The 15,301-nt window shown below is 36.4% G+C and overlaps 1 protein-coding gene and 1 pseudogene across 4 annotated transcripts in view; one reads left to right on the plus strand and one right to left on the minus strand.

Annotated features, from left to right (window-relative positions):
- Rnf17 (ring finger protein 17) overlaps window positions 1-15,301 on the minus strand; it is a 123,083-nt gene that overhangs the window by 44,990 nt on the left and 62,792 nt on the right. For all 4 annotated transcript variants that reach the window (XM_078015734.1, XM_078015733.1, XM_078015732.1 and 1 more), the window contains 3 exons: window positions 5,994-6,147; window positions 2,974-3,089; window positions 1,604-1,724 (listed from right to left, as the gene is read on the minus strand). In XM_078015734.1, the coding sequence (XP_077871860.1) occupies window positions 1,604-1,724; window positions 2,974-3,089; window positions 5,994-6,147 (391 nt within the window). The remainder of the gene's footprint in view (window positions 1-1,603; window positions 1,725-2,973; window positions 3,090-5,993; window positions 6,148-15,301) is intronic.
- LOC101961017 (Y-box-binding protein 1 pseudogene) lies at window positions 8,679-9,788 on the plus strand (annotated as a pseudogene).

The raw sequence follows: 15,301 nt of genomic DNA on the forward strand, positions 1-15,301 counted from the left end.
AAAGTAAACTTTGATCCTTTTACTTTCTATCTCTTACGTCCCTTTAGTTTTTTGGGGATACTTCTCATTCATGAAGTTCTTTGTTCCAATAGGGGCAACTTTCTCTGTGTTCTGTACCTTTACCATCTTCCCTGCTTTCCTCCAAATTTAATTTGAATGTCCCTTTCCTTAGAAAGTGATGATATATCTATCTGTCTATCTATCTATCTATCTATCTATCTATCTATCTATCTATCTATCTATCCCATTTTCATCTGTGGTAATTTACTTTATTAGATACATTCAAAGTCCCAATCTTATCATTGTGCAGGTGAATGGGGAAAGACACTCCTTAAATCAGATTATCTAGATTAATAATTATGTTACAACTAGTGCTAGATGTAATTGGCATACCAAATAAGTAAACAAGAGGAATCCAGAACAAATACTATGTTTTGATGTATTATCCATGGGAAGATTCTCAAGGAGGGAGCTAAAAACCAATAGAACACAATGTCAAAAGAAAGTTGGAAAGTTATCCGGCTCAAAATGAATGGAGGCTGCTGAAGGACTAGCAGGCCTTTTAGTTTGTTCATTTCAGAGAAGCCAGATATAAAAATCCTATAGACTAAGGATACAATTTCTATAATCATATTCCTCTTAAACTCAACTATTTATTCTAAACAATTTCTTGAATTAATACAGTGAATAAATTATCAGAGAAACTCCATCATTTATAAGTTATATAAACTTTAGCAGTTCATTTTTGAGCTTCAATTTTCTCACTAGAACAGGCTAATCATCTTATAATGGAGGGATCATTTAATGGCAGTGTGATAAAAATGAAAAGCAGGTGTAATAAAACTATCCTTGAAAGTGCTATAATCAATCCTAAGTAAATATGGTCTTGTGTATCCCCTATAAGGACTCACTGAAATAGTGTTTATTGTAGTTTTGGAATTATCAAAACACATCCCCAATACTCCCGTTCAAAACTCTTGGGGCTAGATTGTTTCAGAATTCAAAGTTCCTCAGTCTGAGAAAAGCTACATAGTACACAAACTTCATACTCAGTCAATACCTACCAATGGAGTATGAGGCAGAAGCCCACTGATATTACTACCTTGAAACAGAATGTACAAATATTTACTGCAAAAGAGATAAAGACTATATCTCATATAAACTCAGGACCAGATTCTGCCAGAACTAATGTTATAAAATAGTAGACTAATAGCTCTGGGGCTTTGAAGGGGTCATGTCAAGGGTGTCTTGTTTTTTAAGATGAGGTCTTGCTATGTTTCCCAGGCAGGCCTTGAACTACTAGGCTCAAGTGATACTCCTGCTTCAACCCTCCAAGTAGCTGAGACTACAGGTATGCACCACCACACTCATCAGAAAAGTGACTTGGTCTTTAGTGGTAATTTTTACCTCAAGGGCCAATTTTAGACTCTAAAGCATGCAGAAAATATAATCTCATTATACAGTCTCAATGCTACTTCTCACTACTCCTCCTCCTCCTCACGGCACATTGAATTTACCCTAAGATATGACAAAAGTTATGTAATGTTAATCTTATTTAAAAAAATTTATGATTATATAGTAAATAAAAATGGAAATAACTTACTAATAACTGAACATGTCATAAATTTATCTTGAGCCTTTTCTTCAAATTTTTCTTTAGCTTTTTTGGACCACTGCATCATCCTTTTGCATGGCTCAATACGTGCCAGTTTACATTTAATTGCCTGTGCCAAACAAAATTCCGCCATTAAGAAAATAAACTTAATTTCTGGTTATTTTATAGTTAAAATAAAGTTTTATTTATATGTAGAAAACTAATGTTTATGTAGCTCAGTGCAGTTGATGAAAGTATGTTTGAGGCCCTGGGTTTGATACCAACACTGCAAAAAACAAAAAAACAAAAAAACAACCCCCCCCCACAAAACAAAAAACAATCTTTGTCTGAATTTATAAATAATAAAATAAAGGTATCTATAAAAGTACTTTTTAAAAAATAAATATTTTTTAGTTGTAGTTGGACACAATACCTTTATTTAATTTATTTATATATGGTGCTGAGGATCAAACCCATGGTCTCGCATGTGCTAGGTGAGTGCTCTACCGCAATCCTAGCCCTCTATAAAGTACTTCATAAATTGAAATAATTGGAATTTGGACATTAGTTATCCATGTACTTGAATAATAAGCATCTATTTAAAAAGTTAAATAGTCATGATACATTTTGTAAGTGAGAAAAGCAAGCTTTCTAGACTATTTATAGTCTAATTCTATAATTCTTAAAACAACAAAAGATGATGGGCAGTGGTAGAGAACTTGCGTAGCACATGTGAGGCACTGGGTTCAATCCTCAGCACCACATAAAAATAAAGGTATTTTTCTGTCTACAACTGAAAAAAAAAAAGATGCATCTTACTAGTACATATACCAAAAATGTTGAACAATATTTTTTAGTGATTAACTTCTTTTGCTTATCTGTATTTTCAAGTTTATTTTTCTATAATAGTGCCCATTATTCAAAATGAAAAATACAGCTAACAATTTAATTAACATAGAAGAATATAAATTTAGAAATAATTCAGCTGGTTTTGGAGGTGCACGCCTGTAATTCCAGCAGCTAGGGAGACTGAGGCAGAAGGAACATGAGTTCAAAGCCAGCCTCAGCAACAGCGTGGGGCTAAGCAACTCAGTGAGACCATGTCTCTAAATAAAATACAAAAAATAGGGCTGGGGATGCGGCTCAGTGTTCAATCCCTGGTACCAAACAAACAAATAAGAAATAATCCTTCTTATCCTTTTCTAGACATCAGTTACTACAATCAGTTATTGTAGCAATACTTATTTATAGTTCTTATATCAGAAACCATTTATAGACAAAATAGTTATTACCAGAGCATTTCTGTTAAAAATGACTTCAAAAATACTTTCATATTTGTGTTAACATTCCAACCCTAGAGTTCATAACAAGTAGATTACCTTCTCTGGGTGATTCAGAAACTCATCTTTTATTTTACGCATTTCCTTAAGTGTTATTTTTGCAGTATTACCAAAGTCCACATATTTAACTTCAACTTCCCGACGGCCAGGCAATCCTTTAAAAGTTATGAAATCAGAAATTGCAAACTCACAGACTTCTATGTCAATCTAAGTCACTAAGCTTTAAAGAAATTTTTGGAAGGTTCAAACAGAAGTTTAAATAAAGCCCTATTGCACACTGACCTTTGTGAAATCATTCAAAATATATGGTTGACTTTAGTCTTTCTCAGCACATTATGTAGAGTGGTATTAAACTTTTTATCATTTTCAAATTTAAGGACAAATACAAGTATATGTCATTTCAATATGGAAACTAGTCCAGCATTCTCTGCTCCAAACAAGTGGAAGCAGGTGGCATAGTAGTATTGGTACTCAAAATAACACTTCACACAACTTGGAACCTATGGTTGTGGATATCTGTGATAACTGAGAAAGCACAGGCTAGTAAAAGTATAAGGCCAATGAAATGTGGAGGAATTTCTCCCTGTTTCCATTGCAATCTTCAGGCTAGAAGAATATGCTCAGCTGTACCAAAGCCAACCTTTCCTCAATGGAGATGTGATTTTAAACAAGCAGATGAATATGGAATAGAATTTAAAGAAACTTATTTTTTTTTCTTACCCAAATTATCAGTCACATATGAGAACAGATCAAATAGACAATGGAAGGTCTCAAATTTACATTTTTATTCTTTCTGAGGAAACTATAGAAGGTGGCTCCATCAAAATAAATGAATAAACTGAAGAGGTAAACATGGGATTCAGAAAACAAGGAACAAAGACAGAACAATGAAGTGTATTGTGTATTGCTAAGTGAAAAAAATTTTCCAGAATAGCAAATGTATAGTAAGCACTCCATTTGAAGGAAACAGTATGCTTCCATGGTTCAAAAAAAAAAAAAATCCAACTAAGACTATCTGAAAAGTCTAATCATGTGATAAATTGTTTTGAAGTATTAGAAAAATGTGGCCACAAATTAAGACAATAACACAAGTGAAAAATTAACACAATTATTAACTCTAAATAGTGTTAAAGTATACTTTATGGTTCAGCAGTGAACGTATTTACACAATATGGATTTAACTAATAATTGTGGTACAAGTATAGGGAAAGGGAAAGAAGGAACAAAAGGGCTATGAAGAGATTTGAAACTTTTATCTCACAGAATAACAAGTAAATAGATAATATCTAAACCTGAAGCATCAACTGAATATTACATATTATTAGAATTAACAGTACAGGTACATACCAAAAGAATACCTGAAAATATGAAAAGTAACTGCAACAGAGGAGATGGAGATGACTAAATCTTTTAGTATTGTTTAGTTTTTAAATGAGGCTGACTTTAGAAAACAAAACAAACCAACAAAAAACTACCAAGTATGATCTTCATGATGGAGTTCTATAGGGCTACTGAAGATACAGGAAGATAGGCCAACTGAGTCACACATGTGTTTCCTTTACACACCTTGGAAACTGTACCAAATGTTACTACTCAAATAATTCAGAAGCCTTATTGTTCATCAAATGCATGTTTTAAAGCCAATAATTCTAATTTGAAAAGTAGTTGCAAAGTCCTTAAGTGACATGAAAAATGGCTTTATCTCTTCCATTGACATTTATCAAAAGATGCACTGCTTGTCTGCTGCAGTGGTGCACACTTGCAATCCCAGTACTGGGAGGCTGAAGCAGAAAATCACAAGTTTGAGGCCAGCCTTGGCAACCTAGCAAGCTCATCAGCAACTTAGCAATACTCTGTCTCAAAAAATAAAAATGGACAGGGGATGTACTGGTATATATTACTATCTTGCTATGTTTTAATGTTTTTGTCCTCTTCAAAATTCATTGAAATTTAATCCTTAATACAACATTTTATTAAGAGATGTGGCCTCTTAGAGGTGACCAAGTTATGAGAGCTCTCCCTACCCATACACAGGATTCAGTGCCCATGTAAAAAGGCTCAACAGAGGAAAGTTTACTCCTTTTGTGCCCTTATGCCATATGAGTGCATGGCATTTGTTTTTCTGGATGATGCAGCATTCTGGAAGCAGAAAGACCAGGCCTTTACCAGTGCCCTTAACTTGGACTTCCTAGCTTCCAGAACTGTGAGAATAATTTTCTACTGTTTTAAATAGAATATACCAGCCTGTAGTATTTTGGTAGATCAGCACAAACAGACTAAGATGTTTATGAAAACTATATTTGAAAAAAACTTTAGCTAGTTTGACACTCACCCCTAAGGAATTAAAATCAATGACAAATAATTAAGATAGAAAACTTAGGTTGGAAGTTTAAATAGTTTTGAAAAAAGATCTGGAACTTTAATAATGGGAAAAATTTTAAACAGTATCAAACTAAACTTCACCTTGTAAATAAAAAGCTACATGTCTACAAATTAGGAAGCATGTAAAAGGAACAGGACTTAGTCCACTGTCAGTTGCTATGGCAGAATACTTGATGCTGGGTAATTTACAGAGGAAAGTGGTATATTTTGGTTCACAGTTCTAGAGACTTGGAAACCTTAGATTCTGGCACCAGCCTCTTTTCAGTTTCTGGTAAGGACTTTGTGCTACTTCCTTCAACTGATGGTGGAAAGTAGAAAGGCAGGTGGGCAAAGGTGAGAGACAAAACTTGGGGGCAGCCTCACTTCATAACAATCTGCTAAAAATAGTAATCCAGTCCTGACAGCAAGAACTGCTCTATAAAAAGGCATTTATCTGTTCATGAATGCTCACCCCCATGACCCCATACTTCTCACTAGCCCCACTTCTCAACACTGCTGAATTTTGTTGCAGATGAATGCCTTTGCTGTCAAAGTGAGTTCTTGGATTATTTAATAGATAGAAGAGTAAATGGTCAAATCAAATAATACTATCTCCAAGATTTAATTTGTATCAACTCAAAACAATACTAGTCTTAATGTGTAACCTTCCTTTGTGGAAACAGTATATACTTTCCTACCAGTGACTTTAGCTCGGTACCAAACTCCATCTTCAAATTTAGCTACACATGCTTGATCTTGAACTGGACAGACAATTTCCAGATTTTCTCCATCGTCACTTTTGTAGAATTCCTCAATAGTTTTTAAAAGAAATAAAAAATCCAGGTTTTCTATCTAAGAAATAAAGGGATAAAGCACTGTAGTTGGCTAGAAACTTAAAATTTTAAGTATGTTTTAGGTATTGTTTATAAAATTATAAAACATTAAAACTGGCTTTAGTTATAAATCAATTATGTGTTATATAATTTACTTTAGGAACTGTTTTTTGTAGATGCACCATGAAATTCTCCAAAGTAAACATAACAAAAAATAAAATCACATTCTGCTCGATAACTTAATGTATATTCTAGGTTTTTTGGACACTTACACTCTCTCCAAACTTTTGTTTCTACCAAAACTAGACCATACAATACATACAATTCAGTAACCTACACTTTTCTATCAATTCTGTTTCACTAAGTGTGCCTATTAGTACTTCTAGACCATATTCAGTATTTTGTAACTGATCAAATCAGTATCCAATCTCAAGATTACACATTGCTTTTATTTATCTCTGTAACTCCTTTGTTTTTGTGGTACTGGGGATTGAAACCAGGGCTTCATGCATACCAAATGAGTGCTCTACAAAGGAGCTATATCCCTAGCCCTCCATGACTCTTATAATCTAGCACAGTCAGTCCTCTTTTAAAAAAGACCTCGAGGGCTGGGATTGTGGCTCAGTGGTAGAGCATGCATGATGCACTGGGTTTGATCCTCAGCACCACATAAAAATAAATACATAAAATAAAGATATTGTGTCCATCTACAACTAAAAAAATACTAAAAAAATACCTTGAGATATTGAAAGTCAGATGAGGAATAGGTGAGCCATACTGGAAACAATTACATGTGGACAGAAACTTTTAAATAGGCCAAAGGTGATAATGGAACAAGTAGGTTTGAAATAATTTGTGTCAGGCCTAAATATGAATGCCAAGGCATAAATTTATGACAAAAGGATTATACATAAAAATCTAGTGGGATTTATTCCTGGAACACAAAGATGACCCAACATATGAAAAGCAATGAAATAAACCACACTGACAGAATGAAGGGAAAAAAGAACAAAATATGACAATCTCAAATACTGCAAAAGAGCATTTAAAAAGCTGAACACTCTTATGAAAAAGATATTCAGAATAAACTAAGAAAGAAATTTAATGTACGTCACAAAGGTCATATAAGAAAAACTCAGAGCATATCACATGCTTGGTGAAAGACAAAAGCTTCTTTCCCAAGACAGAAATAAGATAAGGATGACAGCTTTGCATCTTGTATTCAACATGGTATCGGAAGTTCTAGCCAGAGATATTAGGCAAGAAAATGACAGAAGTCATTCAAATTGGAGAAGTAGTAGTAAAATTATCTCTATTCACAGATAATGTGATCTTATAAGAAAACCCCATATACTCCACAAAAACAAAACAAAAAAACACCAAACCCGTTAGAACAAATTTAACAAAGTTGATGGGCACAAAATCCACATACAAAAACAAAGACAAAAATCAGGGGGCTGAACTTGTGGCTCAGGGGTAGAGTACTCCTGGCATGTGTGAGGCCCTGAGTTCAATCCTCAGCATTGCATATAAATAAATAAAATAAGAGATCAATTGACAACTAAAAAATATTTTTAAAAAAATCACCCATATTTCAAAATGTCAGCAAAGAGTATTCCGAAGAGAAAATTAAGAAAGTGCTTCCATTCACAATAGCATCTAAAAGATAAAATTAAGAGTAGATCTAACCAAGGAAATGAAAGACTTTTGCACTGAAAACAAAATCACTAAAGTATATTAAGTAAGATCTAAATAAATGGGAACAAAGACACAACCTGTGTTCATGGATAAGAAGATTTAAAAATGTTAAGATGTTAATTCTATCCAAAGTGATCTACAATGTAATGTAATCCCTATCAAAATACCAATGACATTTCTTGCACAAATAGAAAAATTTATCCTAAAATTCATAGAGAATCTAAGAGTAATTGAATAGCAAAATCATTTTGAAAAAGAACAAATCCAGGGCCAGAGTTATAGCTCAGTGATAAAGTACTTTCATAGAATGTATGAGGCCCTTGGTTTTACCCCTAGCACCACATGCACATATAAAAGAACAAAGCTGGAAGATCCACACATTCTGATTTCAAAACTTAGTACAAAGATGCACTAGTCAAAGACAGACACACAGATCAATGGAATATCCCAGAAATAAACGTTTTATTTTGGATGAGGGTAAGAACTACAACTATAGGCAACTATGGTTCAGTGGTACAGTGCTTGCCTAGAGTGCCTGATGAGAGCCTAGGTTCAACCCCCAGGAATGCTAACAAAAACCCAAAACTGTGACTACAAAACCTTCACAAGAAACCAGGGAAAAGGCATGATAATTAGATTTGGCAATGACTTCTTGGATATGACACCAAAAGCACAAGCAATGAAAGAAATAATAAACTGAACTTTATAAAATTAAAACCTTTTTGTGGAGTTCGATCGGTACGGGGAGCAGGGAGTGGACCCCAGAGAGCCCTGAGCAGCCCCACCGCCGCTGCCGGCCTAGTTACCATCACACACCAGGAGGAGCCGCAGCTGCCGCAGCCAGCCCCAGTCACCATCACAGCAACCATGAGCAGCGAGGCCGAGACCCAGCAGCGGCCCCCCCTTCCCCTCAGCGCTGCCGACATCCAGCCCAGCCCGGCACCACGCAGCGGCACAGGGAGCGGCGGCCCAGGCGGCCTTACATCAGCGGCGCCGGCCTGCGGGGACAAGAAGGTCATCGCAACGAAGGTTTTGGGAACAGTAAAATGGTTCAATATAAGAAACGGATATGGTTTCATCAACAGGAATGACACCAAGGAAGATGTATTTGTACACCAGACTGCCATAAAGAAGAATAACCCCAGGAAGTACCTTCGCAGTGTAGGAGATGGAGAGACTGTGGAGTTTGATGTTGTTGAAGGAGAAAAGGGTGCGGAGGCAGCAAATGTTACAGGCCCTGGTGGAGTTCCAGTTCAAGGCAGTAAATATGCAGCAGACCATAACCATTATAGACACTATCCACGTCGAAGGGGTCCTCCACGCAATTACCAGCAGAATTATCAGAACAGTGAGAGGGGGGAAAAGAATGAAGGATCGGAGAGTGCTCCCGAAGGCCAGGCCCAACAACGCCGGCCCTACCGCAGGCAAACGTTCCCACCTTACTACATGCAGAGATCCTATGGGCATCGACCACAGTATTCCAACCCTCCTGTGCAGGGAGAAGTAATGGAGGGTGCTGACAACCAGGGTGCAGGAGAACAAGGTAGACCAGTGAGACAGAATATGTATCAGGGTTATAGACCACGATTCCGCAGGGGCCCTCCTCGCCAAAGACAGCCTAGAGAGGACGGCAATAAAGAGGATAAGGAAAATCAAGGTGATGAGACCCAAGATCAGCAGCCATCTCAACGTCGGTACCTCCGCAACTTCAATCACAGACGCAGACGCCCAGAAAACCCTAAACCACAAGATGGTAAAGAGACAAATGCAGCCAATCCACCAGCTGAGAATTCATCCACTCCTGAGGCCTGCAGGGCGGGGCTGAGTAAATTCCGGCTTACCATCTCTACCATCATCCGGTTTAGACATCCAACAAGAAGAAATGAATATGAAATTCCAGCAATAAGAAATGAACAAAAGATTGGAGCTGAAGACCTTAAGTGCTTACTTTTTGCCCGTTGACCAGATAGCTAGAACTAGCTGCATTATCTATGCAGCATGGGGTTTTTATTATTTTTACCTAAAGATGTCTCTTTTTGGTAATGACAAATGTGTTTTTTAAAAAAGCCTGGTTTTTCTCAATACACCTTTAAAGTTTTTTAAATTGTTTCATATCTGGTCAAGTTGAGATTTTTTTTTTTTATTGTTGGTTGTTCAAAACATTACATAGTTCTTGATATATCATATTACACATTTTGATTCAAGTGGGTTATGAACTCCCATTTTACCCCGTATACAGCTTGCAGAATCACATCAGTTACACTTCCATTGATTTACATATTGATATACTCATGTCTGTTGTATTCTACTGCCTTTCCTATCCTCTACTATCCCCCCTCCCCTCTTCTCTCTCTACCCCCACTACTGTAATTCATTCCTCCCCCTTGTATTATTTTTCCCTTTCCCCTCACTTCCTCTTGTATGTAATTTTGTATAACCCTGAGGGTCTCCTTCCATTTCCATGCAATTTCCCTTCTCTCTCCCTTTCCCTCCCACCTCTCCTCCTTGTTTAATGTTGGTCTTCTTCTCGTGCTCTTCTTCCCTAGTCTGTTCTTACTCTCCTTATACCAAAGAAGACATTTGGCATTTGTTTATTAGGGCTTGGAGTAATACTCCATTGTGTATAAATGCCACATTTTTTTTATCCATTCATCTATTGAAGGACATCTAGGTTGGTTCCACAGTCTTGCTATTGTGAATTGTGCTGCTATGAACATCGATATAGCAGTGTCCCTGTAGCATGCTCTTTTTAGGTCTTTAGGGAAGAGACCGAGAAGGGGGATAGCTAGGTCAAATGGTGGTTCCATTCCCAGCTTTCCAAGAAATCTCCATACTGCTTTCCAAATTGGCTGCACCAATTTGCAGTCCTACCAACAATGTACAAGTGTACCCTTTTCCCCACATCCTCGCCAGCACTTATTGTTGTTTGACTTCATAATGGCTGCCAATCTTACTGGAGTGAGATGGTATCTTAGGGTGGTTTTGATTTGCATTTCTCTGACTGCTAGATATGGTGAGCAGTTTTTCATGTACTTGTTGATTGATTGTATGTCCTCCTCTGAGAAGTGTCTGTTCAAGTCCTTGGCCCATTTGTTGATTGGGTTATTTGTTATCTTATTGTCTAATTTTCTGAGTTCTTTATATACTCTGGATATTAGGGCTCTATCTGAAGTGTGAGGAGTAAAGATTTGTTCCCATGATGTAGGCTCCCTATTTACCTCTCTTGTTGTTTCTTTTGCTGAGAAAAAACTTTTTAGTTTAAGTAAGTCCCATTTGTTGATTCTAGATGTTAACTCTTGTGCTATGGGTGTCCTATTGAGGAATTTGGAGCCCGACCCCACAGCATGTAGGTCGTAGCCAACTTTCTCTTCTATCAGATGCCGTGTCTCTGATTTGATATCAAGCTCCTTGATCCATTTTGAGTTAACTTTTGTGCATGGCGAGAGAAAGGGATTCAGTTTCATTTTGTTGCATATGGATTTCCAGTTTTCCCAGCACCATTTGTTGAAGATGCTATCCTTCCTCCATTGCATGCCTTTAGCCCCTTTATCAAATATAAGAAAGTTGTAGTTTTGTGGGTTGGCTTCTGTGTCCTCTGTTCTGTACCATTGGTCCACCTGCCTGTTTTGGTACCAGTACCATGCTGTTTTTGTTACTATTGCTCTGTAGTATAGTTTGAAATCTGGAATCGCTATACCACCTGATTCACACTTCCTGCTTAGTATTGTTTTTGCTATTCTGGGTCTTTTATTCTTCCATATGAATTTCATGATTGCTTTCTCTATTTCTACAAGAAATGCCGTTGGGATTTTGATTGGCATTGCATTAAACCTACAGAGAACTTTTGGTAATATCGCCATTTTGATGATGTTAGTTCTGCCTATCCATGAACAGTATATATTTTTCCATCTTCTAAGGTCTTCTTCAATTTCTCTCTTTAGGGTTCTGTAGTTTTCATTGTATAAGTCTTTCACCTCTTTTGTTAGGTTGATTCCCAAGTATTTTATTCTTTTTGAGGATATTGTGAACGGAGTGGTTGTCCTCGTTTCCATTTCAGAGGATTTGTCACTGATATACAGGAATGCCTTTGATTTATGCGTGTTGATTTTATAACCTGCCACTTTGCTGAATTCATTTATTAGCTCTAATAGTTTCTTTGTAGACCCTTTTGGGTCTGCTAGGTATAGAATCATGTCATCTGCAAATAGTGATAATTTAAGTTCTTCTTTTCCTATTTTTATGCCTTTAATTTCTTTCGTCTGTCTAATTGCTCTGGCCAGTGTTTCGAGAACTATGTTGAACAGAAGTGATGAGAGAGGGCATCCCTGTCTTGTTCCAGATTTTAGAGGGAATGCCTTCAATTTTTCTCCATTCAGAATGATGCTAGCCTGAGGCTTAGCATAAATTGCTTTTACAATGTTGAGGTATGTTCCTGTTATCCCTAGTTTTTCTAGTGTTTTGAACATAAAGGGATGCTGTACTTTGTCGAATGCTTTTTCCGCATCTATCGAGATGATCATATGGTTCTTATTTTTAAGTCTATTGATGTGGTGAATAACGTTTATTGATTTCTGTATATTGAACCAGCCTTGCATACCAGGGATGAATCCTACTTGATCATGGTGCACACTTTTTTTGATATGTTTTTGTATCCGATTCGCCAGAATTTTATTGAGGATTTTTGCATCTAGGTTCATTAGAGGTATTGGTCTGTAGTTTTCTTTCTTTGAAGTGTCTTTGTCTGGTTTCGGAATCAGGGTGATGTTGGCCTCGTAGAATGAATTTGGAAGTTCTCCCTCTTTTTCTATTTCCTGAAATAGCTTGAAAAGTATTGGTATTAGTTCCTCTTTAAAGGTTTTGTAAAACTCTGCTGTATACCCATCCGGTCCTGGGCTTTTCTTAGATGGTAAACTTTTGATGGTTTCTTCTATTTCCTCAATTGATATTGGTCTGTTTAGGTTGTCTATATCCTCCTGACTCAATCTGGGCAGATTATATGACTTAAGAAATTTATCGATGCCTTCACTATCTTCTATTTTATTGGAGTATAAGGATTCAAAATAATTTCTGATTATCTTCTGTATTTCTGAAGTGTCTGTTGTGATCTTGCCTTTTTCATCCCGTATGCTAGTAATTTGAGTTCTCTCTCTCCTTCTCTTCGCTAACATGTCTAAGGGTCTGTCAATTTTATTTATTTTTTCAAAGAACCAACTTTTCGTTTTGTCAATTTTTTCAATTGTTTCTTTTGTTTCGATTTCATTAATTTCAGCTCTGATTTTAATTATTTCTTGCCTTCTACTTCTTTTGCTGTTGTTTTGCTCTTCTTTTTCTAGGATTTTGAGATGAAGTATGAGATCATTTATTTGTTTTTTCTTTTTTTAAGGAATGAACTCCAAGCAATGAATTTTCCTCTTAGAACTGCTTTCAATGTGTCCCATAGATTCCGATATGTTGTGTCTGTGTTTTCATTTAACTCTAAGAATTTTTTAATTTCCTCCTTGATGTCTTCTAAAACCCATTGATCATTCAGTAACCTATTGTTCATTCTCCAAGTGATGCATGATTTTTCCTTCCTTCTTTTATCGTTGATTTTCAGTTTCATTCCATTATGATCAGATAAGATGCATGGTATTATCTCTGCTCCTTTATATTGTCTAAGAGTTGCCCTGTGACATAATATATGATCTATTTTTGAGAAGAATCCATGTGCTGCTGAGAAAAAAGTGTAGCTGCTTGATGTTGGGTGGTATATTCTATATATGTCAATTAAGTCTAGGTTGTTAATTGTGTTATTGAGTTCTATAGTTTCCTTATTCAACTTTTGTTTGGAAGATCTGTCCAGTGGTGAGAGAGGTGTGTTGAAGTCTCCCATGATTATTGTATGGTGGTCTATTAGACTCTTGAACTTGAGAAGAGTTTGCTTGATGAACATAGCAGCACCGTTGTTTGGGGCATATATATTTATGATTGTTATGTCTTGTTGGTGTATGGTTCCCTTGAGCAGTATGTAGTGTCCCTCTTTATCCCTTTTGATTAACGTTGGCTTGAAATCTATTTTATTTGATATGAGTATGGACACTCCTGCTTGTTTCCGCAGTCCATATGAGTGATATGATTTTTCCCAACCTTTCACCTTCAGTCTATGTATATCTTTTTCTATCAAATGCGTCTCCTGTAGGCAGCATATTGTTGGGTCTTGTTTTGTGATCCATTCAACTAGCCTGTGTCTCTTAATTGGTGAGTTTAAGCCATTAACATTTAGGGTTATTATTGAGATATGGTTTGTTCTTCCAGCCATATTTGTTTATTAATGCTACTAAACCTGATTTGTTTTCCTCTTTGATTATTTTCCCCCCTTTACTGTCCTACCTTGCACTGTTGGTTTTCATTGTTGTTTTCCATTTCCTCTTCCTGTAGTGTTTTGCCAAAGATTTTTTGAAGAGATGGTTTTCTAGCTGCAAATTCTTTTAACTTTTGTTTATCATGGAATGTTTTAATTTCATCTTCCATCCTGAAGCTTAATTTCGCCGGATACACGATTCTTGGTTGGAACCCATTTTCTTTTAGTGTTTGAAATATGTTATTCCAGGATCTTCTAGCTTTCAGAGTCTGTGTTGAGAGATCAGCTGTTATCCTGATTGGTTTACCCCTAAATGTAATCTGCTTCCTTTCTCTTGTAGCTTTTAAAATTCTCTCCTTATTCTGTATGTTGGGCATCTTCATTATAATGTGTCTAGGTGTGGATCTCTTATGATTTTGCACATTCGGCGTCCTGTAGGCTTCTAGGATTTGGGATTCTGTCTCATTCTTCAAGTCTGGGAAGTTTTCTCGTATTATTTCACTGAATAGATTGTTTATTCCTTTGGTTTGGAGCTCTGTGCCTTCCTGTATCCCAATGACTCTTAAGTTTGGTCTTTTGATATTATCCCATATTTCTTGGATGTTCTGCTCATGGTTTCTTAGCAGACTTGCTGAGCTGTCTATGTTCTTTTCAAGTTGAAATACTCTGTCTTCATTGTCTGATGTTCTATCTTCTAAGTGATCCACTCTGCTGGTAGTATTCTCAATTGAGTTTTTAAGTTGGTTTATTGCTTCCTGCATTTCTAGGATTTCTATTTGTTTGTTTTTTATTTCCTCTATCTCCCTGTGAAATTGATCTTTTACTTCCTGGATTTGTTTATGTAGTTCCTTCTCAATGTGATCTTTCATTGTCTGATTTTGCTGTCTCATGTCTTCCTTGAGACTCCAGATCATCTGAAGCATGTATATCCTGACCTCTCTATCTGACATTCCATCTGTTGCAGCTATTACCTCTTCTAAAGTTGAGTTGACCTGCATTGCCTGTGGTCCTTTCTTTCCTTGTCTTTTCATACTGCTGGCATTTCTTTCTGCTTGGTGAAACACGAAATTTTCCCTCTATTTATTTATATTGCTCTTGTATAGTTGAAAAATCTCCCTTGCAGGGCAGGTAGTGG

The sequence above is a fragment of the Ictidomys tridecemlineatus genome, chromosome 6 (assembly GCF_052094955.1).
Source record: "Ictidomys tridecemlineatus isolate mIctTri1 chromosome 6, mIctTri1.hap1, whole genome shotgun sequence".
NCBI lineage: Eukaryota > Metazoa > Chordata > Mammalia > Rodentia > Sciuridae > Ictidomys > Ictidomys tridecemlineatus.